At 41.0% G+C, this 25,132-nt stretch overlaps 1 protein-coding gene across 6 annotated transcripts in view; it reads right to left on the minus strand.

Moving 5' to 3' along the window:
- RFX3 (regulatory factor X3) overlaps window positions 1-25,132 on the minus strand; it is a 397,177-nt gene that overhangs the window by 276,480 nt on the left and 95,565 nt on the right. For 3 of the 6 annotated variants that reach the window (XM_077249132.1, XM_077249134.1, XM_077249133.1), the window contains exon 2: window positions 19,895-20,036. The exons of 2 other annotated variants lie outside the window; for them this stretch is intronic. In XM_077249132.1, the coding sequence (XP_077105247.1) occupies window positions 19,895-20,036 (142 nt within the window). The remainder of the gene's footprint in view (window positions 1-19,894; window positions 20,037-25,132) is intronic. One more of the 6 variants, XM_077249135.1, reaches the window with a different exon arrangement.

Raw genomic sequence — 25,132 nt, forward strand, 5'->3', positions numbered from 1 at the left:
TGTCACTGTGCATCGGTCAACTATACAACGCACTTTGCACAAGGAGAAGCTGTATGGGAGAGTGATGCGAAAGAAGCCATTTCTGCAAGCATGCCACAAACAGAGTCGGCTGAGGTATGCAAAAGCACATTTGGAGAAGCCAATTTCTTTTTGGAAGAAGGTCCTGTGGACTGATGAAACCAAGATTGAGTTGTTTGGTAATACAAAAAGGTGTTATGCATGGCGGCAAAAAAACACAGTGCGTTGTATAGTTGACCGATGCACAGTGACACCATCTGCAGCAAGTTGATGCTACAGCTCTCTGGAGGTGGTCTGAGGATTGTCCTTGACTGATCTCACCATTCTTCTTCTCTGCCTTTCTGATGTTTTTCTTGGCCTGCCACTTCTGGCCTTAACAAGAACTGTACCTGTGTTCTTCCATTTCCTTACTATGTTCCTCACAGTGGAAATTGACAGGTTAAATCTCTGAGACAGCTTTTTGTATCCTTCCCCTGAACAACTATGTTGAATAATCTTTGTTTTCAGATCATTTGACAGTTGTTTTGAGGAGGCCATGATGCCACTCTTCAGAGGAGATTCAAACAGGAGAACAACTTGCAAGTGGCCACTTTAAGTAGCTTTTCTCATGATTGCATACACCTGGCTATGAAGTTCAAAGCTCAATGAGGTTACAAAACCAAAAAAAGAGCTTTAGTAAGTCAGTAAAAAGTAGGTAGGAGTATATAAAACAAGAAAATGATAAGGGTGCCCATACTTATGCACCTGTCAAATTTTGTTTGAATGCAGATTGCACATTTTCTGTTAGTACAATAAACCTCATTTCAAGGCAGAAACATTACTGTGTCCAACAGTTATTAGATATATGATGCACATTTTCTGTTAGTACAATAAACCTCATTTCAAGGCAGAAACATTACTGTGTCCAACAGTTATTAGATATATGAAACTGAAATAGCTGTTGCAAAATAAACCATTTTTATAAAAGATTAAGCTTAAGATTAATAGGGGTGCCCAAACTTTTTCATATGACTGTATATATATAAAATCACCCCAAATATATTACACATGAATAATGCACCAACTGATATAATTACCTTCCTGATTGGCTCCACCCTGATTGAACACCCTATTTAAACCTGGCATTGCACTCCCTTCCTTGCAAGATTGTTGAGCTACCAGCCTCTAGTCAAGTTTCCACTCACCTGCTCCTTCATTCTAAAACTACATTGCTGCTCCTGTGTACTGAATCCTGGCTATCCCTGACTACGATACGTGCTGCTCCTTTAAAGTACATTGCTGCTCCTGTGTACCAACTCCTGGCTATCCCATATGCTGCTCCTTTAAACTACATTGCTGCTGATGTGTACCAACTCCTTGGCTATCCCTGAATTCTCTACCTACCGCTGCAGCCCCTAGAGGTTGCAATACCATTACTCCAACCCAGGTCAGTTCTTCACAGTGTGATATTGTTGTGATATTACTGTATTAGTCTTGTAGTATCAATTATATGTGCATGGTAGCCACCTTGGGTATAAATATACATGTATGTAATAGACTGTAGAATTATGTGTAATAAATATTCTTTATTGATACATGGTTTTGTCTCAGCTAGTCTACAGTATAAGGAACAGATAACGTTAAGGCATCACTAAGTTGTGCATTAATTGTTACTAGTCAAAGCTGACATTAATAATTAACCCCTTCCCGACCCGTGACGCCACGTAGGTGTCATGAAAGTCGGTGCCAATCCGACCTGTGACGTCTATGTGGCGTCATGGAGGGATCGCGTCCCTGCAGATCGGGTGAAAGGGTTAACTCCAATTTCACCCGATCTGCAGGGACAGGGGGAGTGGTACTTCAGCCCAGGGGGGGTGGCTTCACCCCCCCCCCCTGTGGCTACGATCGCTCTGATTGGCTGTTTCACTTTCAACAGCCAATCAGAGCGATTTGTAATATTTCACCTATGAAAATGGTGAAATATTACAATCCAGCCATGGCCAATGCTGCAATATCATCGGCCATGGCTGGTAACCCTGATCTGCCCCCCCACAGCCACCGATCGCCTCCCCAGTCCTCCGTCCTGTGCTCTGCTCCTCTCCGTCCGCCTGTCCGCTCCCCCGTCCTCCTGTCCGCTCCCCCCGTGCTCCGATCCCACCCCCCGTGCTCCGGTTCCCCCTCATACTTACCGAGCCTCCCGGTGTCTGTCCGTCTGCTCCATGGGCGCCGACATCTTCCAAAAAGGCGGGCACATGCGCAGTGCGCCCGCCGAATCTGCCGGCCGGCAGATTCGTTCCAGGTATATTTTGATCACTGTGATAAAACCTATCACAGTGATCAAAATAAAAAACATAGTAAATGACCCCCCCTTTATCATCCTCATAGGTAGGGACAATAATAAAAATAAAGAAAATATATTTACTTTTATTTTTCCACTAGGGTTAGGATTAGAACTAGGGTTAGAACTAGGGTTAGGGCTAGGGTTAGAACTAGGGTTAGAACTAGGGTTAGGGTTAGGGCTAGGGTTAGGGCTAGGGATAGAATTAGGGTTAGGGTTAGAATTAGGCTATGTGCACACGGTGCGGATACGGCTGCGGATCTGCGGCGGATTGGCCGCTGCGGATTCGTAGCAGTTTTCCATCAGGTTTACAGTACCATGTAAACCTATGGAAAACCAAATCCGCTGTGCCCATGGTGCGGAAAATACCAAGCAGCAACGCTGCATTATATTTCCCGCAGCATGTCAATTCTTTGTGCGGATTCCGCAGCGGTTTAGACCTATTCCTCTATAGGAATCCGCAGGTGAAATCCGCACAAAAAAACACTGGAAATCCGCAGTAAATCCGCAGGTAAAACGCAGTGCATTTTACCAGCAGATTTCAAAAAAATGGTGAGGAAAAATCTCACACGAATCCGCAACATGGGCACATAGCCTTAGGGTTAGGGTTGGAATTAGAGTTAGGGTTGGAATTAGGGCTAGGGTTGGAAATAGGGTTAAGATTAGGCTTGTGGTTAGGGTTATGGTTAGGGGTGTGATGGGGTTAGGGTTGTGGTTAGGGTTGGGATTAGGGTTAGGGTTGGGATTAGGGTTGGGATTAGGGTTAGGGGTGTGTCGGGGTTAGGGTTGTGGTTAGGGGTGTGTTGGGGTTAGGGTTGTGATTAGGGTTATGGATAGTTGGGATTAGGGTTAGGGGTGTGTTGGGGTTAGAGTTGGAGTTAGAACTGAGGGGTTTCCACTGTTTAGGCACATCAGGGGTCTTCAAACGCAACATGGCGCCACCACTGATTCCAGCCAATCTTGCGTTCAAAAAGTAAAATGGTGCTCCCTCCCTTCCGAGCCCTGACGTGCGCCCAAACAGTGGTATACCCCCACATGTGGGGTACCAGCATACTCAGGACAAACTACAAACTGGGGAACAAATATTGGGGTCCAATTTCTCCTGTTACCCTTGCGAAAATAAAAAATTGCTTGCTAAAACATAATTTTTGAGGAAAGAAAAATAATTTTTTTATTTTCACGGCTCTGCTTTAAAAACTTCTGTGAAGCACTTGGGGGTTCAAAGTGCTCACCATACATCTAGATAAGTTCCTTGGGGGGTCTAGTTTCCAAAATGGTGTCACTTGTGGGGGGTTTCTACTGTTTAGGCAGATCAGGGGCTCTGCAAACGCAACGTGACGCCCGCAGACCATTCCATCAAAGTCTGCATTTCTAAACGTCACTACTTCCCTTCTGAGCCCCGACGTGTGCCCAAGCAGTGGTTTACCCCCGCATATAGGGTATCAGGACAAAAAGGGCAACAAATATTGGGGTCCACTTCTTCTGTTATCCTTGTTAAAATAAAAAATTACTTACTAAAACATAATTTTTGAGGAAAGAAAAACTATTTTTTATTTTCACGGCTCTGCATTGTAAACTTCTGTGAAGCACTTGGGGGTTTAAAGTGGTCACCGCACATCTAGATTAGTTCCATGGGAGGTCTAGTTTCCAAAATGGGGTCACATGTGGGGGAGCTCCAATGTTTAGGCACACAGGGGCTCTCCAAACATGACATGGTGTCCGCTAACGATTGGAGCAAATTTTTCAATCAAAAAGTCAAATGGCGCTCCTTCCCTTCCGAGCCCTGCCGTGTGTCCAAACAGTGGTTTACCCCCACATGTGAGGCATCAGTGTACTCAGGAGAAATTGCCCAATAAATTTTAGGATTCATTTTATCATGTTGCCCATGTGGAAATGAACAAATTGAGGCTAAAATAAAATTTTTTGTGAAAGGAAAGTATTTTTTTCATTTTTACGGATCAATTTGTAAAGTACCTGGGGGTTCAAAGTGCTCACTATGCATCTAGATAAGTTCCTTGAGGGGTCTAGTTTCCAAAATGGGGTCACTTGTGGGGGAGCTCCAATCTTTAGGTACACAGGGGCTCTCCAAACACGACATGGTGTCCGCTAACGATTGGAGCTAATTTTTCATTCAAAAGTCAAATGGCGCTCCTTCCCTTCCAAGCCTTGCCGTGTGCACAAACAGTGGTTTGTGACCACATATGAGGTATCAGTGTACTCAGGAGAAATTGCCCAACACATTTTAGGATCCATTTTATCCTGTTGCCCATGTGAAAATGAAAAAATTGAGGCTAAAAGAATTTTTTTGTGAAAAAAAAGTACTTTTTCATTTTTACGGATCAATTTGTGAAGCACCTGGGAGCTTAATGTGCTAATTATGCATCTAGATAAGTTCCTTAAGGGGTCTAGTTTCCAAAATGGGGTCAGTTGTGGGGGAGCTCCAATCTTTAGGCACACAGGGGCTCTCCAAACACAACATGGTGTCCGCTAACGATTGGAGCCAATTTTTCATTCAAAAATCAAATGGCGCTTTCCCTTCCGAGCCTTGCATTGTGCACAAACAGTGGTTTGTGACCACATATGAGGTATCGGTGTACTCAGGAGAAATTGCCCAACACATTTTAGGATCCATTTTATCCTGTTGCCCATGTGAAAATGAAAACATTGAAGCTAAAATAATTTTTTTGTGAAAAAAAGTACTTTTTCATCTTTACGGATCAATTTGTGAAGCACCTGGGGGTTCAAAGTGCTCACTATGCATCTAGATAAGTTCCTTGGTGGGTCTAGTTTCCAAAATGGGGTCACCTGAGGGGGAGCTCCAATGTTTAGGCACACAGGGGCTCTCCAAATGCGACATGGTGTCCGCTAAAGATTGGAACCAATTTTTCATTGAAATAGTCAAATGGTGCTCTTTTCCTTCCGAGCCCTGTTGTGTGCCCAAACAGTGGTTTCCCCCCACATATGGGGTATCGGCGTAATCAGGACAAATTGTGCAATAACTTTCTCTTTTTACCCTTGGGAAAAACAAAAAATTGTTGCTAAAAGATCATTTTTGTGACTAAAAAGTTAAATGTTTATTTTTTCCTTCCATGTTGCTTCTGCTGCTGTCAAGCACCTGAAGGGTTAATAAACTTCTTGAATGTGGTTTTGAGTACCTTGAGGGGTGCAGTTTTTAGAATGGTGTCACTTTTGGGTATTTTCAGCCATATAGACCCCTAAAACTAACTTCAAATGTGAGGTGGTCCCTAAAAAAATGGTTTTGTAAATTTTGTTGTAAAAATGAGAAATCGCTGGTCAAATTTTAACCCTTATAACTTCCTAGCAAAAAAATTTTGTTTCCAAAATTGTGCTGATGTAAAGTAGACATGTGGTTAATGTTATTTATTAACTATTTTGTGTCACATAACTCTCTCGTTACAGAATAAAAATTCAAAATTTGAAAATTGCAAAATTTTCAAAATTTTCGCCAAATTTCCATTTTTTTCACAAATAAACGCAAAAATTATCGACCTAAATTTACCACTAACATGAAGTTCAATATGTCACGAAAAAAAAATCTCAGAACCGCTAGGATCCATTGAAGCGTTCCTGAATTATTACCTCATAAAGGGACACTGGTCATAATTGCAAAAAATGGCCAGGTCATTAAGGTCAAAATAGGCTGGGTCATGAAGGGGTTAATATTGTATGTGGATACACAGTGCTCAGTGAGTGCTCTAGTCCGCCAGCCGAAACCGTATAGGCCAGAGCACATCCCACCGAATGCCCACTCATCTATTTCCGTGGGTTTAATAGTACTTAGATAACAAAGGATCAAGGTAAAACAGTGTGGCAATACTTTATTGAACCACAAAACAGGCAAATATCACATAGTACAGTCCCAGCAAAATACCTAAGATAATGCAAAATTACAGTCTCACCCTTCCGCTGACTCACTGGGATAAGAGCAGCTGTGACTTCAAATCTTCCAGGGTTGACTACCCCACCTGTAGCACACACAGAGAGGAGGTAACAAAAATCTTAGGAAGCTGACAGTCCATTGAGGTACAAGGCCAGTTAACCAGTGGGTCACAACCTGGTTTCTCAGAACATCTCCATGGAGCCTGGTGACTGATGGGTCCCATTCCTGGCTTCCAGGTGACCGATGGGTCCCATTCCTGGCTTTCCCAAACATATCCAAATCCTGACTACCGCAAATGTATCCAAGGTTCAGTGATTGTCAATGGAGCAGATCTGTATTCTTTCAGCTGGGGCCTTGGTCTCCTAAGCTGGCATGCTGAAGAATGTCAAATCTGTATCCCTTGTGATGGAGCCTTGATGTTTTGGCTGCTGTCTTGTAAAGAGTCTCTGCTTCGTTGGATCTCTGGATGTCTTAGATGTATATATGTCACACAGGTGCATCTCCTCTTTTTATAGTTAACAACTGTACTTCAACACAGCATCCATAGGTCAAGAGAAAGATGTGATGAGATCAATCCTTACAGGCTTATATGACCAAAAGTCTGCGTTTTCTTGACCAACCAGAAACACATAAGTTCAAAAGTCAACATATAGATAACAGTCTATTCCTCAAGGCTTACTGAAAATAGACTTCTGGTTAATTAAGATAAAATGCTGTGTCATCAAATCAGACTTCAAGGGAACCTGTCACCCCGTTTTTTCGGTATGAGATAAAAATACTGTTAAATAGGGCCTGAGCTGTGCATTACAATAGTGTAGTTTGTGGACCCCGATTCCCCACCTATGCTGCCGAAATACATTACCAAAGTAGTCGTTTTCGCCTGTCAATCAGGCTGGTCTGGTCAAAAGGGCGTGTTGTCTTCCCCCAGATTTTGCGTAGTTTTCCGTTGGTGGCGTAGTGGTGTGCGCATGCCCAAGGTCCAGAATCCTCTGCCAGGGGATTTAAAAGAGCGCGCTGTTCGTTATTCATTGGTGATCGGTGGGCGCGGCCATCTTCCTTTGGCCGCGCGTGCGCAGAAGCGGAGCTCTGCTGGCCGCGACGCTCTGCTGGCCGCGGCTTCAGGAAAATGGCCGCGGGATGCCGCGCGTGCGCAGATGGATATCGCGGCGGCCATTTTCCTGAAGCCGCGGCCAGCAGAGCGCCGCTTCTGCGCACGCGCGGCCAAAGGAAGATGGCCGCGCCCACCAATCACCAATGAATAACGAACAGCGCGCTCTTTTAAATCCCCTGGCAGAGGATTCTGGACCTTGGGCATGCGCACACCACTACGCCACCAACGGAAAACTACGCAAAATCTGGGGGAAGACAACACGCCCTTTTGACCAGACCAGCCTGATTGACAGGCGAAAACGACTACTTTGGTAACGTATTTCGGCAGCATAGCTGGGGAATCGGGGTCCACAAACTACACTATTGTAATGCACAGCTCAGGCCCTATTTAACAGTATTTTTATCTCATACCGAAAAAACGGGGTGACAGGTTCCCTTTCAATAGAGGTGGAGAAAATCCCCCTATATTTTAGAGGGAAAATGTTTTCCCGCCTATAACATAATAGTGAGCCAGATAGGAGTCAAACCTACAATCTTCTGTTGAGATTTTATTTTTCGCGTTTTGCTCTGTGAATATATGTGGTCATCGTCTGTGAACTGATCAGGTGGGACGTGTACAGAAAAGTATTGATACACGATCCAGTGATGTGCTGTTCTGTGCATTCAGAGCGCTGATAGTGGCTATTTCTTATTACATGAGTGCTTTTTGAGTTTACTATATGCTTTTAAAGATAATAATTGTCACTTTATTCACTTATTATTTAGCCCTGTGTAGGACTTTGATTCACGCTTAATACTAAATTATATACCCGATATCCTTCTAGTTTTAGCTATATTTTATGAATTAGACACTCTATATTATTTGTGCGGTTATTATACATATATAATTTTCTATACTGTGCAATATTTCTGATATCTATGTTCTGATATACCTTGGGGTCATAGGATGTTTTCTGACCTCATCCCCATTTTTATATGTTTTATTATGTTTGTTAGAATTTTTACTAAAGACTTTCTGTAAATTTTTATTGAGTATCAGTGTTTTCCCTTTTTCGGATTTGCATATTATCTTGGGAGTTACCCTTCTAGATAGATCAGTTTAGACATTTTTCTTGGATATTTATGGACTAAGATAGGTAGAGAGGTGTGGATATGTATATCTTGTGCACCTAGGCCTTGAAGTTCAAGTGGGTTGTGGTTGACTAGAGGTATGCGGCAACAGGAAGAACGGAACCCAGGAATGGTCAGTTTCATGATGAGGAAGAACACCTTTCCTTACTCATAAGACTGGCAATGGGCCACTGGGACATTACTCCAGAAGTCCTGACGTACTTCAATCCAATTGCACACGATGAGCCTTTGTCTCTGTATAGTCAATTTGAAGTTATGTACAGGAAAATAAGTAGCTTAGAGGGTTGTATGTTACTCTTTTGAATTATTAAAAACTGTAGGGGGGTGTCTGTTTAGGGAACAGAAGCAATTGACTAGGAACAGACTAAAGAAAATTTGCATATATTTTGTGGGATCCAGGAGAGTCAAGGCATCAGCTATGCTATATGAACTTACTTGGCACTTCAGGAAAGGTTAGCAGGAGGAGGTCATTCTGAAGGCACAGCATAAAGAATAAGTGAGCTTGATGTGACTGGGAAGTATAAAATAAGGGAGAATATCCAGTGCCAAGATAGTACGAACTTGGTACTCAAACATCAGTGTTGGTTTACCAAAGGCCTGTGAGTGCATGTTGATTGACTGCACTGGGAGAACTCACAGGACCTTATTTTTCCCTTAATTCCATTTTAGGTATCGATGCAGCAGAGCTAAAAGGAAGAACACCCATCACTCCAGAGAGAAGACTTGACCTTCACCCAAATACCCCTGTGAGACTCCAGAAGATCTCTCTTGTGTTTAGCACTGAGCTGAAAGATCTCCTGAAATAAAGCCCCAAAATTACCTCTTCCTGTTATTGTCCTCCTGGTCATAATTATATACAGCTCTGGCAAAAATTAAGAGACCACCACGTCAAAACCCTGTCATGGGCATCCCAATCTCCAGACCTGAACCTCATTGAAAACCTCTGGAATGTTATCACGAGGATGATGGATAGTCACAAGCCATCAAACAAAGAACTTCTTAAATTTTTGCGCCAGAAGCAGTGTGAAAGACTGGTGGAAACATGCCAAGACGCATGAAAGCTGTGATTAAACATCATGGTTATTCCACAAAATACTGATTTCTGAACTCTTCCTGAGTTAAAATATTAGTATTGTTGCTTCTAAATGATTATGAACTTGTTTTCTTCGCATTATTTGAGGTCTGAAAGAACTGTTTTTTGGTTTTTTTTTGACCATTTCTCCTTCTCAGAAAAAAAATACAAAATTTATTGCTTGAAAATTCGAAGACATGTTGTCAGAAGTTCATAGAATAAATGAACAATTTACGTTTTACTAAAAAATATACCTGTAAAGAGAAAAATCAGACAAACTGAACATTTTGCAGAGGTGTCTTAATTTTTGCCAGAGCTATGCTACCTAGACATGTGATTTCATAGGACCTAATGTTATTAGGCTATCACTGTGCAGCCTTGCTGCTTTGGCTTTTTTTGTATCTGGCTACCTTTTGTGAATCTCACCTATTTACTTGATATATGACACTGTTATTTAATATTATATGTAACTAAAGTTTGTTATTTTTTCAAATTTTGACTGCTTCTGTCATGCTATATAGTCCTAGACAGGGCCGTATTTAGAGTTTCTGCTGCCCTAGGCACTTTTAGTGCTGCCTTCCCCTTTGGTGAGTATGACACTATCGGCAGTGACTTTGTCAAGAATCGCTGATGTGAAAGTAGCCTTTTGCAGCAGATCCAGCAGTTTTTCTGCATGTGCAGCATAACGGATCCCTTACGGCAACACTGCGTTCGGCCTCATTCATTCCCTATGGGATTTGCGTCACTTGCCATGATCTGGCAAATGCGGTACCATACCTCCCAACTTTTGAAGAAGGGAAGGAGGTATAAAGTTTGCGGCGCGCTACTCTGCGTCCCAGGGCTTCAGGAAAATGGCCGCGGGAGGCCGCGCGTGCGCAGATGGAGATCGCGGCGGCCATTTTCCTGAAGCCCTGGGACGCAGAGTAGTGAATCTGCGCACGCGCGGCCTCAGCAAGATGGCCGCCGCCACCGGAAAATACCGTAACTCACCAGCGCTGCTGCTCTCCATCAATACCGGGCCGCGGATTCACCTCAAATATGGATGGGACCTGCTCACGCCATACAGCTCACCGTGCCACATCATGCCCGCACCTCTGTCGCCGCCACAATGCCGGTAAGCCCGCCGCCACCAGGAAAACCACCCAGCTCTGCTGCTCTCCTTCACTACTGCTGTGGCGTCACCTCAAATGTGGAAGGGACCCTGGCCGCTGCCACCTGAGGAAGTGACCGCACGTCTGCCACCGCCACAGCAACCTCCCCATGGACACCAGGCCATGGCGTCGCCCACCTAAGCAGGATGGGACCCTGCTCAGGTGCATGCCGTTCCGCCCACCGCACCTCAGCATCACCTCACCTCTGCCACCACCATGCCTCCTGTGACCCTGCTCTGCCACTGCCTGCCCTCAGGTAAGAGATCTTAAATTCGGACAATAAGATGGACTCCCATCTTATAAAAAATCTTTTTTTCTGAATTTTTCACCCCAAATTTGGGGTGCGTCTTATAGTACAGTGCCAAAAAATACTTATATGCCAAAAAATACGGTAAAACAATTTAAAAAAATCAAACATATACATATTTGGTATCGCCGCGTTCAGAATCGCCCAATCTATCAATGAAAAAGAAGGATTAACCTGATCGCTAATCGGCGTAGCGAGAAAAAAAATCAAAACACCAGAATTACATTTTTTTGGTCGCCGCGACATTGCATTAAAATGCAATAACGGGCGATCAAAAGAACGTATCTGCACAAAAGTGGTATCATTAAAAACATCAGCTCTGCACGCAAAAAAATCAAACATATACATATTCGGTATCGCCGCGTTCAGAATCGCCCAATCTATCAATGAAAAAGAAGGATTAACCTGATCGCTAATCGGCGTAGCGAGAAAAAAAATCAAAACACCAGAATTACATTTTTTTGGTCGCCGCGACATTGCATTAAAATGCAATAACGGGCGATCAAAAGAACGTATCTGCACAAAAGTGGTATCATTAAAAACATCAGCTCTGCACGCAAAAAATAAGCCCTCACCCGACCCGAGATCCCGAAAAATGGAAACGCTACGGGTATCGGAAAATGGCGCAATTTTTTTTTTAGCAAAGTTTGGAATTTTTTTTACCACTTAGATAAAAAATAACCTAGACATGTTAGGTGTCTATGAACTCGTAATGACGTGGAGAATCAAAACGGCAGGTCTGTTTTAGCATTTAGTGAATCTAGCAAAAAAGCCAAACAAAAAACAAGTGTGGGATTGCACTTTTTTTATTTCACCACACTTGGAATTTTTTTCCCATTTTCTAGTACAAGACATGGTAAAACCAATGGTGTCGTTCAAAAGTACAACTCGTCCCGCAAAAAATAAGTCCTCACATGGCCATATTGACAGAAAAAGAAAAAAGTTATGGCTCTGGGAAGGAGGGGAGCGAAAAACGAAAACGCAAAAACAAAAATGGGTTGCGTCTTGAAGGGGTTAAAATTAAATTTGTTAGTGATAAAGCACTTTTAAGTCTCTATACACATTCAAACCAAATTAATATTTTGGAATGGAATTGTAATATGTGTTTTGTGTGAGAAGGAGTAAGGTTCCCCAAGAGTTATTCTCCCGATGCTAGCAGGGATGTCACCGAGTCACGACAGTTCAACCCGGCTGGGAACGGAGTCTCAGTGATCGGAGGTAACCTTGATGATGTCACCACCAGTCACTGAGGCTGTGTTCAGTCACCAGTCGTTCTCAGCCTGGATGGTCGCATCTTGGCACCGTCCAGGTTGAAAACTGTTTTTCCCCCAGACATGGATTAAGGTGTGGGACAGAATGACTGACAGGTGAGGGATTTTGTTGTTTCCTATTTTTGGTGCATTACAGGAAAACAAGGACTTCGGAGGAATTAGGAGAGGTCGTATGTATGGTTTAATTGAGATTATTAAAGGAGTCTGTGTCATTTTTTTCAATTAAAGGACTTTATTCTTGGTGTCTGTTTTCATATAATGTGATTATGGGCTTAGTATTGGGGAGTCTTATTGACACCTCTCCATTACTAACCTCGGGGCTTGATGTCACTGGAAAATACAAAGTTGACATCAATCCTCCCAACTATCACCCCACTTGCCACCGCTACAGGGCAAGTGAGAAGAGCCGGGCAAAAAGCCAGAATTGGTGCATCTAATAGATGTGCCTTTTCTGGGCGGCGGCGGGCTGCTATTTGTAGGCTGGGGAAAGGCAGTATCCATGGCCCCCAGCTGTCTGCTTTAGCAAGGTTGGTTGTGAAAAATGGGGGGGACCCCATGTCGTTTTTTTAAATTATTTATTTCAATAGTTAAAAAATATGTGGGGACCTCTATTCTTCATAACTAGCCTTCCTGAAGCTGACAGCTGAGGGTTGCAGCCCCCAGTTGTTTTGCCTGGCTGGTTAACAAAAATACAGTGGAACCCATGCCGGGTTTTCTTTTTTAATTTATTTTCAGTGCAGGAGCGGCTGATAAATACTCCCATCTGCCGATCCTGCTCACACTGTTATTAGCAGCAGCAGCAGGTGTCGGATGATGGGAGCAGTTGTCTCCTCAGCTGACACCAGTGGGTCAGTAATGATGTGGGGAGACATTTCTTTGGAGGGCCGCACAGCCTTCCATGTGCTATACAGAGGTACTCTGACTGTCATTAGGTATCAGGATGAGATCCTCAGACCCATTGTGAGACTAGATGCAGGTGCCATGGGCCCTGCGTTCCTTCTAATGCATAACAATGCTAGCCCTCATGTGGCTGAAGTGTGACAACAGTTCCTGCATGATGAAGACATTGATGCTATGTACTGGTCTGCCCATTCATCAGACCTGAATCCAATCAAACACATCTGGGACATCATGTCTCGTTCCATCTACTAACACCACGTTGCACCACAGACTGTCCAGAAGTTAACTGATGCTTTAATCCAGGTCTGGGAGGAGATCCCACAGGAGACCATTTGCTGCCTTATCTGGAGCATGCTCTGGCATTGTAAGGAGGTCAAACAGGCACGTGGAGGCCACACACTACTGAGCATCGTTTCCTTGTCTTGAGGCATTTCCACTGAAGTCGGAACAGCCTTTAATTTGATTTTCCATCTTGATTTTGAGTATCATTCCAAATCCAGACCTCCATGGGATAATAGTTTTGATTTACTTTGATCATTTTTATGTTTTATTGTACTCAACACATTCCACTATGTAACGAATAAAGATTTACAACTAGAATATTGCATTCAGTGATATCTAGGATATGTTGTTTTAGTGCTCCCTTTATTTTTTTGAGTAGTGTATATACTGTCTCCTCCATACATCTGTGATATGGTCTCCCGGTACTTACCTACACGCAATCTTCGATCCTCACAAGATCGCCTTCTCTACTCCCCTCTTGTCTCTTCTTCCCACAACCGCATCCAAGACTTCTCCCGTGCTTCCCCCATACTCTGGAGCTCTCTAACCCTACACATTAGACTCTCACCTACCATGGCAACCTTCAAAAAGAACCTGAAGACTCACCTCTTCCGACAAGCTTACAGCCTGCAGTGATCCTCAACCTACTGAACTGCAGCATGACCAGCTCTACCCTCTCCTAGTGTATCCTCACCCATCCCCTGTAGACTGTGAGCCCTCGCAGGCAGGGTCCTCTCTCCTTCTGTACCTGTTAGTGACTTGTTTTGCTCATGTTTATTGTATTTGTCTATACTTGCCCCCTTTTCACATGTAAAGCGACATGGAATAAATGGTGCTATAAAAATGTATAATAATAATCATGGAGTGAAAAAGTGCTTGCTCTCTTCTTCATTTCCTATTCTTTTGCATGTTTGTCACACTTAAATGTTTCAGCCACATTGGTGGGTTTCCGAGCATGAACCGCCTTTTCAAGGTCATGCCACAGCATCTCAATAGGATTAAGGACAGGACTAGGCCACTTCAGTTTTAATTTTGTTTTTCTCAAGCCATTCAGAGATGGACTTGCTGGTGTGTTTTAACCCAAAAGCGCTTCAGCTTGCAGTAACAAACACATGGTCGGACATTCTCCTTCAGGATTTTTTGGTAGACAGCAGAATTCATGGTTACATTTACCACAGCAAATCTTCCAGATCCTGAAGCAGCAAAACAGCCCCATACCATAATACTACCACCACCATATTTTGCTGTTGATATGATGTTCCTTTTCTGACATGATGTGTCACTTTTAAGCCAGATGTAATGGGACATACACCTTCCAAAAAGTTCAAATTTTGTCTCGTCAGTCCACAGGGTATTCTCCCAAAAGTCTTGGGGATCATCAAGATGTTTTCTGGCAAAACTGAGATGAGTCTTTAAGTTATTTTTGCTCAGCAGAGGTTTTCATCTTGGAACTCTGCCATTCAGGCCATTGTTGCCAAGTCTCTTTCTTATGGTGGAGTCATGAACACTGACTTTAACTGACGTCTGCAGTTCTTTGGAAGTTGTTGAGTGGTCTTTTGTGATATTTATATCTGCATTGTTATTAACTCCTTGATTTATATAGGAAACAGAGTGGGCTGCTTATTGGGTGTATGTGATTAGGTAATGTGGGTGGTATATTATCAGGTAATTGTGGATTTGAATGTGTAATATCGTTTTGATACTATTGTGTTAGTGTTGTAGTATCAACTAAATGTGCATATATACAATGGGGAAAATTGATATTTGATACACTGCCAATTTTGCAACTTTTTCCACCTACAAAGAATGAAGAGGTGTGTAAGTTTTGTCATAGGTATACTTCAACTCTGTGAGACAAAATCTTAAAAAGTCCAGAAACGTAAATGCATATTAATTATGTAAAAATCATACTATATGATTTTCTGTTTTTTATTTTTAGATTCAGTCTCTCACAGTTGAAGTGTACCTAGGATAAAAATTACAGATCTCTCCATATGTTGCAGGTGGGAAAACTTGCAAAATAGGTAGTGTATCAAATACTTATGTTCCCCACTGTATACAGTTGTGCTAAAAAGTTAACAGGCCCCGGCAGAATTTTTGCTTTCTTGGCCTTTTTTCCCCATGACTCATAATCCAGAAACGTCAGTGGCTGGATGAAAGATGCAAGAGTCTGTCTGGATCCCAGAAACTCACTCAGCTTTTATGCACACACACTGTTTACAAGCAAACAGGTCACAGGTGAGGATGTTACCTTTAGTAGCCATTCAAACCCATTTGTGTCAACTTCTGTGCATGTTATCGGACCAGAATCACCAGGGTATGTGAACTTTTGATCAGGGTCATTTGGATGTTTTGGGTTGTCATTATGAGAAAACACAGTAGTTTGACAATAAATGGCTTCACCCAACCACTAACCATGAGTGGAGAAAAAGTTTTGGTGTTATCATTCATATTATCTGAAAAAAGGCCAGGAAAGCAAAAATTCAGCCAAGGTATGCAAACTTTTGAGCACAACTGTATATATACAGTTGAAACTAGAGGTTTACATACACCATATAAAAAGACATATCTGCATGTTTTTTCAATATCTGACATGAAATCAGAATAAACCTTTCCCGTTTTAGGTCCATTAGGATTGCCATAATTGTTAATATTTGCCAAATGCCAGAATAATGAGAGAGAGAGAGAGAATGTTTTAAGGCATTTTTATTACTGGAAAATCAAAAATTTACATGCATTTCATTAGCATTTGGTACTATTGCCCTTAAACTGTATAACGTGGGTCAAATGTTTGGGATATCCTTCCACAAGCTTCTCACAAGACTTGGTTGAATTTTGGGTCCATTCCGCCTGACAAAACTGGTGTAGCTAATCCAGGTTTGTAGGTCACCTTGCTCGCACCTGCCTTTTCAGCTTTGCCCATAAATTTTCAGTAGGATTGCGATCAGGGCTTTGTGATGGCCACTCCAGAACATTGTTTTTTGTTATTCTAAAGCCACTTGGTTACCATTTTGGCAGTATATTTCGGGTCATTGTCCATTTGGAAGACCCATTTCCGCCCAAGCTTTAACTTCCTGGCTGATGTCTTGAGATGTTGCTTCAGTATTGCCACAAAATCTTCTTTTCTCATGATGACATCTATTTTGTGAAGTGCACCAGTCCCTCCTGCAGCAAAACAACTCCACAACATAATGCTGCCACCCAAACAAATTTGCTAGTCTCTAAAGGCTACAAAATATACCCGGCATCTTTTTGAGTATTTTGACAAAGATTTTTCTTCAAAATTTGTTAGCGGTTTCTTCACTGTGGCATAAAAATAAAAAAAAAAATCTGGAAAATGCCAGTAAAAAGTCTCCACAAACATGCAGAGAAAAGCTAAAATAAACTGTAAATGGTCGTAAACGTTACAAAAGCATTCAGGAAACTACCAAAAAAACGATTAAAAAGAGGCTTCAGGATTTTTAAAAATACCAAAGAAAAATAACGTGTCCTGAACCACCTTCCTTTTGAAAAACTTGTCCTTCATTCGCCTGCTGAAAAAAATATTGTGTGCACATGCTCTTAGAGTGTTTGCTTCAAGGGAGGAGGGACTCATTTTACTATATATGAGATGTTGAAAATATTTTAATCTTTGCTTTTACTTACGTTATTGAAATCATTGCCATGGAAACTCAGTTTCCTTCAGATTATGCAAATACAAAAAAAATACATAGATCATTTTTCTTTTGAAATCAAAAATATTTTCAGCAAAAAATCTTAAGTATACATTTCATTAGCATGTATAGTTGATGCCAATTATTATAAATAGTGGTGTATTAATTATAGAGTGTGAGGCATGAAAAGAAGACTCAAAACCAGGAGTGAATTTTTCAGATGTACAGGAGAGATTAAAGTTGGTTCTAATAATATACATTACCATCTGTACCATGTTCTTGGGTTATTGAGTGTTTTACGTCTACTACATAATCAACCTTTAGTGAATGTAAACTAATTCTGCGCTGCCCAGTATACTGTATATTAGAGTCGGCAAGTGATATAGCGAAATAAACGAGAGACTTAAATTCTGCGGAATACCAACTGAATGAGAAAAAAATTCACAGGACCCCGGTACTGCAGGCACGTCGGCAGTCCGTAGCCGTCAGAACTTCCTCCTATCTGCCAGCATCAGTACCCTTCCTGATTAGTAGTCCAAGCATGACATAATCGTTGTGGTAAGGCATCACGCCAGGCCTACTAATGAGAAGGGGTCCTGGGATGTTGGCAGGTAGGAGGGGGTTTGCAAGGCTCTGGTCTGGTGGCCATAGACTACCGATGTGGCTCCTGTACCAGGGTCTCTACAAATCTTTCTGCTCAACTCATTTATATGTTTACCTGATTCAAATTTAAAGGGGTATCTTGCCCTAGGTTACAAGTCTTCAGTCACTCTATGTGACTGCAGACTTGTGAATCAGCACTGTGAGGATTCTCCGGTGCTGGGAGCAGCAGGCGGGGGACCGCTAGTATGCGATTTGTATATATGCGGTAGCTTGCCAACTAAACGTGCGCAGCCTTGCTCAATGCAAGTGTATTAAGCGAGGCCAGATATGTCTAATAGGAATTTGGCTGAAAGTACCTAAATTGCATGCTTGCGGTCACATCGACGCCCATTCCCTGCACTGGCACCGGAGGATCCTGATAGCATGCAGTGCACGCGCTGTGTGGATTCACAAGTCTGCAGTCATATTGAGTGACTGCAGACTTGTAGCCTAAGGCCAGAAAACTCTCATATAGTGAGAGGTAGTTGTTGGTGGTTGTAACCATGGATACCTAAGTAACTGCAATGCCCTGCACATGGGGTAAGCAACATAGCGAATCTGAAGAACTATACTATAATTGTAATTGGAGATATCTGCTAATATTGTTATTACACTTACTACATATTGGGATAGGATTTGGAGATGGGAATACCCCTTTAAAGGCCCAGATCAATGATCCAATAAGCCAACAATGAGCGTTTTGCTAGTTCTTCAGCTGATCGAAGACATGCTTACATGAATGTTTTACTTGATGATTAGGAATGCCATACTCATTAAATTGTCGGTCGAACCTGTCGATATCGGCGGGTTCGACCTACATTAGTCTAATATGTATAGGGGCCTTTACTTCTTTCTTCTGCACAGGGATGGTCTTCAATAGACCTGATCCCAGTCACAATCACATACATATTGACACAGACAAGCCCAAGCTAATGTGTTGTGAGGGGATTATTCAAGCTAAGCACTACTGTATGAAGCCATTCTCTCTTCTTAAATTGTGAGAAATATACTTCGAGGAGGCAAACAGATACTGTGGGCAGAAGGTGGAGAATTATAAAAAGTCTTATATGACTTATATCACACCATTAGTGCTCATAGTCATTCTAACGAGTATTTTCCCCATGTATTGTCACTACATCTGCAGAAAACTGTTCTATGGTTTGTTCTTGTTTCACCAAGTGTAGGTTATATAGGACTTTGAATAATGCTGAGGACAGGTTTGTATCCACTGGACATTAAAGGGAACCTGTCACCTGAATTTGGCGGGACCGGTTTTGGGTCATATGGGTGGGGTTTTCGGGTGTTTGATTCACCATTTCCTTACCCGCTGGCTGCATGCTGGCTGCAATATTGGATTGAAGTTCATTCTCTGTCCTCCGGAGTACACGCCAGCGAACTTCAATCCAATATTGCGGCCAGCATGCAGCCAGCGGGTAAGGAAAGGGTGAATCAAACACCTGAAAACCCCGCCCATATGACCCAAAACCGATCCCGACAAATTCAGGTGACAGGTTCCCTTTAACCTTGTATGCTCCTATTGAATGACTGCAAGGTTGAGAATACTTGTACACCTTTTCAATATACAAAGAAAGCACTTTATTTGCAGAAACCAATATGCCCCTTTAATTACCGATGGTGAGGGAATGAATATAACACTAGTATGCAACGTAAAATGGCATAGCTTTGCAGACTTATGAAGTTTCCAGAGTTATGAGTGTCAAGAGTATAGATTGTACTTGTATGCTTTGTATATAGATTGCCTTCATAATTGACTTTTGCTCCGTATTATGTAAAACCACCAGGTATTAACATTTAATTATATTGCATATCCAATTTATAGCAGCATATGGCAACGGTTAGAAAGATAAGAAAGGTTTCAGAGCCTCTCACTACATCTACTTATAGGCAATTATATATGTAGTGTGTTAGACTCATGTTGTAACTCTTGCTTATGTAAATGAATGTAAAATATTACTTATGGAAATAATAGATATAAAATATACACCTTATAAATAACTACAATAATCTGAAGTCTAGACATCCACCCTGATAGACAACTTATCTAATCGTATTTCCATAGCTTTTCAGTAGGAGCCTAAAAAAATAAGAATTGTAGAATATAACCAGCAAACCACTTACTCCCCACTTCACATCCTTCCAACCCCTTCCTCAAAATGAACATGTCACCTCCATGCTGCATCCAGTTTCTGTGTGTCTCAATGTCATGGTCTTGGCATGTTCCTGCTGCTGTCACTTCATCTAGATTGTTTTTCAGCCGCATCTAAAAGTGCCAGAGTTGTATGGGAGAGGAGTCACTAACAGTGTCACACAAACGCACACACAAAAATGTAGCAATCTATTAAAAGAACAATAACAATTCTACAAACAAGGTAAAGGAAACACTTCATATACTTACAGTGCTTGAATTACGGAGTATACCCATTATAGTTGGAAGCTTCTTATAAAACCCTTATGCTAGTAATTTTCATTTAGAAAAGTCACAATCTAACGTAGGGCTAGACCATTCCCGAGAGCCACATAGTCAATGCATCTCAAAGGGTCAGTAGGGTCAGCACTCCTAAGACGTCTATTTGGGCATGTAGGTCATAGGAAGCTGAGCAAAATGAGACCTTGATATCTACCATTCGACGTTTTATTCCAGAGAAATCTATGCTTTTCTTCCTTTGTAAATTAGCTGGTAAGATCTATGGGTGGGACATAGATCTACCTTAGAGCTTATTTTAGATGAAAGGGGGCTTTACCAGAAATGTGGATTTCTCTGGAATAAAACATCGGGTAGAAGATATCCAGGTATCATTTTTTTCAGCTTCCTATGACCTACAAGTCCATATAGATAGCTTAGGAGCATTGATTCTACTGACTGATTCCCTTGAAATTTTCTCATTGGTGGGTACATTTTTGGGTTGTGTTCTATTATGACAATATTAATAACTGCTTGGTTATTACAAAATTGGGTCGGTTTCCTGGAGTGGGATAACTGGTTTCAAAGTCTACAGAATTTGGTAAATCTCTGATCTAAAGTTTTATATAGATAATATAAACATATTATAATTTTATTTATGTGAATGCCAGTATATGAGTATATAATAACGTCTATGTGTAGTGTAAATTATCACCTGTCTGTGAAAGTGGCAGGGACCTGGTATGTGACATCTGATATGCTTCTGACTTTTGACCTCTTATTAAAAAGTAATGAACTCAAATACAGGAACTAAGTACATACAAAGGTTCCTAGAGGGTCTAGTCACAGTGACATTTCATTGGAACTGGATCTATGCTGAGTTTGATCCCTATTCACTCCAATTGACCTTTTTTGGGTGTAACAAGGTTCGGTTCCATATATATATATATATATATATATATATATATATATATATATATATATATATATATTTATTGGGTGTAACAAGGTTTGGTTTTATGTATATATATATATATATATATATATATATATATATATATATATACACACACTCACTGGCCACTTTATTAGGTACACCTGTCCAACTTCTTGTTAACACTTAATTTCTAATCAGCCAATCACATGGCGGCAACTCAGTGCATTTAGGCATGTAGACATGGTCAAGACAATCTCCTGCAGTTCAAACCGAGCATCAGTATGGGGAAGAAAGGTGATTTGAGTGCCTTTGAACGTGGCATGGTTGTTGGTGCCAGAAGGGCTGGTCTGAGTATTTCAGAAACTGCTGATCTACTGGGATTTTCACGCACAACCATCTCTAGGGTTTACTGAGAATGGTCCGAAAAAGAAAAAAAATCCAGTGAGCGGCAGTTCTGTGGGCGGAAATGCCTTGTTGATGCCAGAGGTCAGAGGAGAATGGGCAGACTGGTTCGAGCTGATAGAAAGGCAACAGTGACTCAAATCGCCACCCGTTACAACCAAGGTAGGCCTAAGAGCATCTCTGAACGCACAGTGCGTCGAACTTTGAGGCAGATGGGCTACAGCAGCAGAAGACCACACCGGGTACCACTCCTTTCAGCTAAGAACAGGAAACTGAGGCTACAATTTGTACAAGCTCATTGAAATTGGACAGTAGAAGATTGGAAAAACGTTGCTTGGTCTGATGAGTCTCGATTTCTGCTGCGACATTCGGATGGTAGGGTCAGAATTTGGCGTAAACAACATGAAAGCATGGATCCATCCTGCCTTGTATGGAGCATCTTTGGGATGTGCAGCCGACAAATCTGCGGCAACTGTGTGATGCCATCATGTCAATATGGACCAAAATCTCTGAGGAATGCCTCCAGCACCTTGTTGAATCTATGCCACGAAGAATTGAGGCAGTTCTGAAGGCAAAAGGGGGTCCAACCCGTTACTAGCATGGTGTACCTAATAAAGTGGCCGGTGAGTGTATATATATATATATATATATATATATATATATATATATATATATATATATATACATACACACACACACATGTGTATATATACTTCCATAGACACACATATATATATATATATATATATATATATATATATATATATATATATATATACTTATATACACATAATACAGCCTAAAAAATAATATACTGTATATATTTGTTATTTCTTTACCAGATAGAGTAGTGTAGCATTATACTATTCTGTTCAGAAAAAGCAACCCAGCCCTGATGAAAAAGAGTAGCTTTTACAGCACAATCAACACAAAAGTTAAAACAAATTGAAATATTAAACATCAGGAAAAAAAAAACATAAAAACAAATACAAACAAATAAAAGCACTTATATCATTGTCGCGCAATATAATGTCCCCTCATTACTCCATTTGGAAATGGCTTTGATGGCGATGACATAACTTGCTAATAAACATTATTTACTCAAACTATGAATATCATTTATCACATATCTTGAGGAAAGATGTGCAGTGAACAGATGGTCATTTTTAACCACTTAACTCTTGGACCTACCTACATATCAAACACTTTGTACCGCATAAAATTTAGCGTGCATACATACAGCTTCAACCAGATACAATATTTCTGCAAATGACAAAGCCAGCCACATTTAAAACATACATTATTTCGAACACTATGAACTTTTTTCCCCCAACAGTTTGTACAATAGCTTTCCAAATAGGAACATATTCCTACAGATTTACAGTAGATACATGTAGCACTACCATGTTTTTGGTTAAAAATCCAAAGTCTTATATTTGTTTCGTGCAGTTGTGTTCCAAGCTGACAGCTATAACTATATCTACCTTAACCCTGCTAGGGAAAGAACTAGTTACTTTCTTAATGACATCAGCACATACACTTTAACTTAAATGGTGTTAAAAGGCAGATCACTGAGGGATCAGGTCATATGTAGTCCATAAAAATCTACAAAGAGATGAGGAGAGCACTGTTGAAAACAGACGCAGGCAGTGACAGATTCAGATATGGTGCTGCTGTCTAGTAATTTTTCATTGTCACCCAGTGTTGGATTCACAGTTACACTGCTTAGTACTTCTTCATAATATTCTGCTTCATAATATTCTCAATGCAGATATCTTACAAAACAACTACCGTATATAGTTATACTTTGAAGTTGAACCACAACCTTACCTCCCCTCATTGAACTATAATAGTAAAATAGAGTATACTACTTGGGTTATTCCCATATTCAATATGGGAGTAATTGTTTCTAGATCTGTATAACAAAAGGCAGGGTTAACAAAACAGCGAAAGCATAGATACGGTACACCGTTTGACAAACTCCCAGAGAAATTAATGAGAATCACAGAAACACAGTAACAAGTGAACTACGTTGGTAGCACAACACCCAAGATGCTGTAACAGCGTAGTTTGCTGTGCTATGCTGCTACACTCGTATTTTTATTCATAACGACACCTTTGAATCTAGGCGCGATTATTCCATTTAGGCCAAGAAAGACAGAGATAGGCATAATCCAATAAAAAATTCACCTTTGTGGGGAACAAGGAGACTGATGGCATTGGGCACTGACATGGGACTGTTGGCACTGGCTTATTGGAAGGAGTATAATGTTTTGGGCCTTTTTTGTAATTTAAACACAGAAGTTTATAAAAATCTGCAGAGCTGAAAACCTAATTTAATATCATGGCTCAACCACAATATATTATAAGTGGGGTTTTTTATACTGTTTTCCTTTGAATCAACACAAAATAGGTTTTCCCCCTACAGTTGCAAAACATTACCGGAAACAAATTACTAAGTATATCCATCACTATCGAAAATTGACCGCTTTTAATTAATGTGGATAATTTTACTATTTATTTTACAAATACTTGATTTTTATTTTAATGTGGATTATTTTTGAATGTATTATTTCTATACCATCAATACAAAATTATGTTAATTGTGATTCTCCATGGAACACCTTCAAGGATATTAGCCACAGACAGCAAAAAAATCCTTTTAAATGAAAGAAATATTACGTACGGGATGCTAGTATGGCCCATTGATTCATTTCTCATTCAACCCTATCTCGTACATGTATTTTCAATATAAACAATAGCAGGAATGCGGCTTTATTCTCCACTGCCACAGTAAATCACACAAATAATTAGCTCATTGCTCCTGACAACAAGAGGCTCACTTACTTTCCATCATCCAAGGAAAGGTAATAGGTCAGCCGGCTAAAAGCAGCTAGATAGATTTAAACATATTAGCCTAGTTCCCATCATTACTTGCCATCTCTTTGTTAGGAATAATTAAAAAATTGGTTGGACAATTTAAGGTGAGCATTTCTAGTGAAGATACATTTACTGAATGTCACAATCCTTAGCTTACAATAAAACTATTTTAGCCTTCATTTGTATCTACTAATCACAGCTTCATTCTTTAATAATAGAAGTATTTCCTTTAATGTAAAGTCCGCCTTTATCATTTTCATATTAGCTCTCCTAAACTGTAATTACCAGTTCTTGCCATTTATTTTATTTCCACAGTGAATACATTCAAGGTGTTGTCCGCTATGACCTGGCAGGAAGTCTTTAATTCTCCAGCAGCGCTGCCACAGGGGATATGAAGGATTACACATTTCTAATTAAAATCAATGGCCATCCCTTGTAATGCACAGGCGTGCTGTGTCCTCCAGCGCGAGATGCTCTTTGTATCTGATCCGTCCTCTGGATGATAGATGAGGGTTCTGAATGTGGGACCCTCCTCAATTACGGAGAGTTCTCTAATGGCGCTTTCAAATTTTAATTTTCAAGTACACAACTCATTTCATTTACCAAGGCAAGTAGAAAAATATTAAGAAAAAATTGTGGACACAATGGAGAAGGAAGAAGAGAGAGAAGGAAATATAGACTTCTAGTCCCATGGACTTCCTTAAGATGTCCAAATTTACTGCCCACAAATCTAAAT

The sequence above is a fragment of the Ranitomeya variabilis genome, chromosome 1 (genome assembly GCF_051348905.1).
Source record: "Ranitomeya variabilis isolate aRanVar5 chromosome 1, aRanVar5.hap1, whole genome shotgun sequence".
Classification (NCBI taxonomy): Eukaryota; Metazoa; Chordata; class Amphibia; order Anura; family Dendrobatidae; genus Ranitomeya; species Ranitomeya variabilis.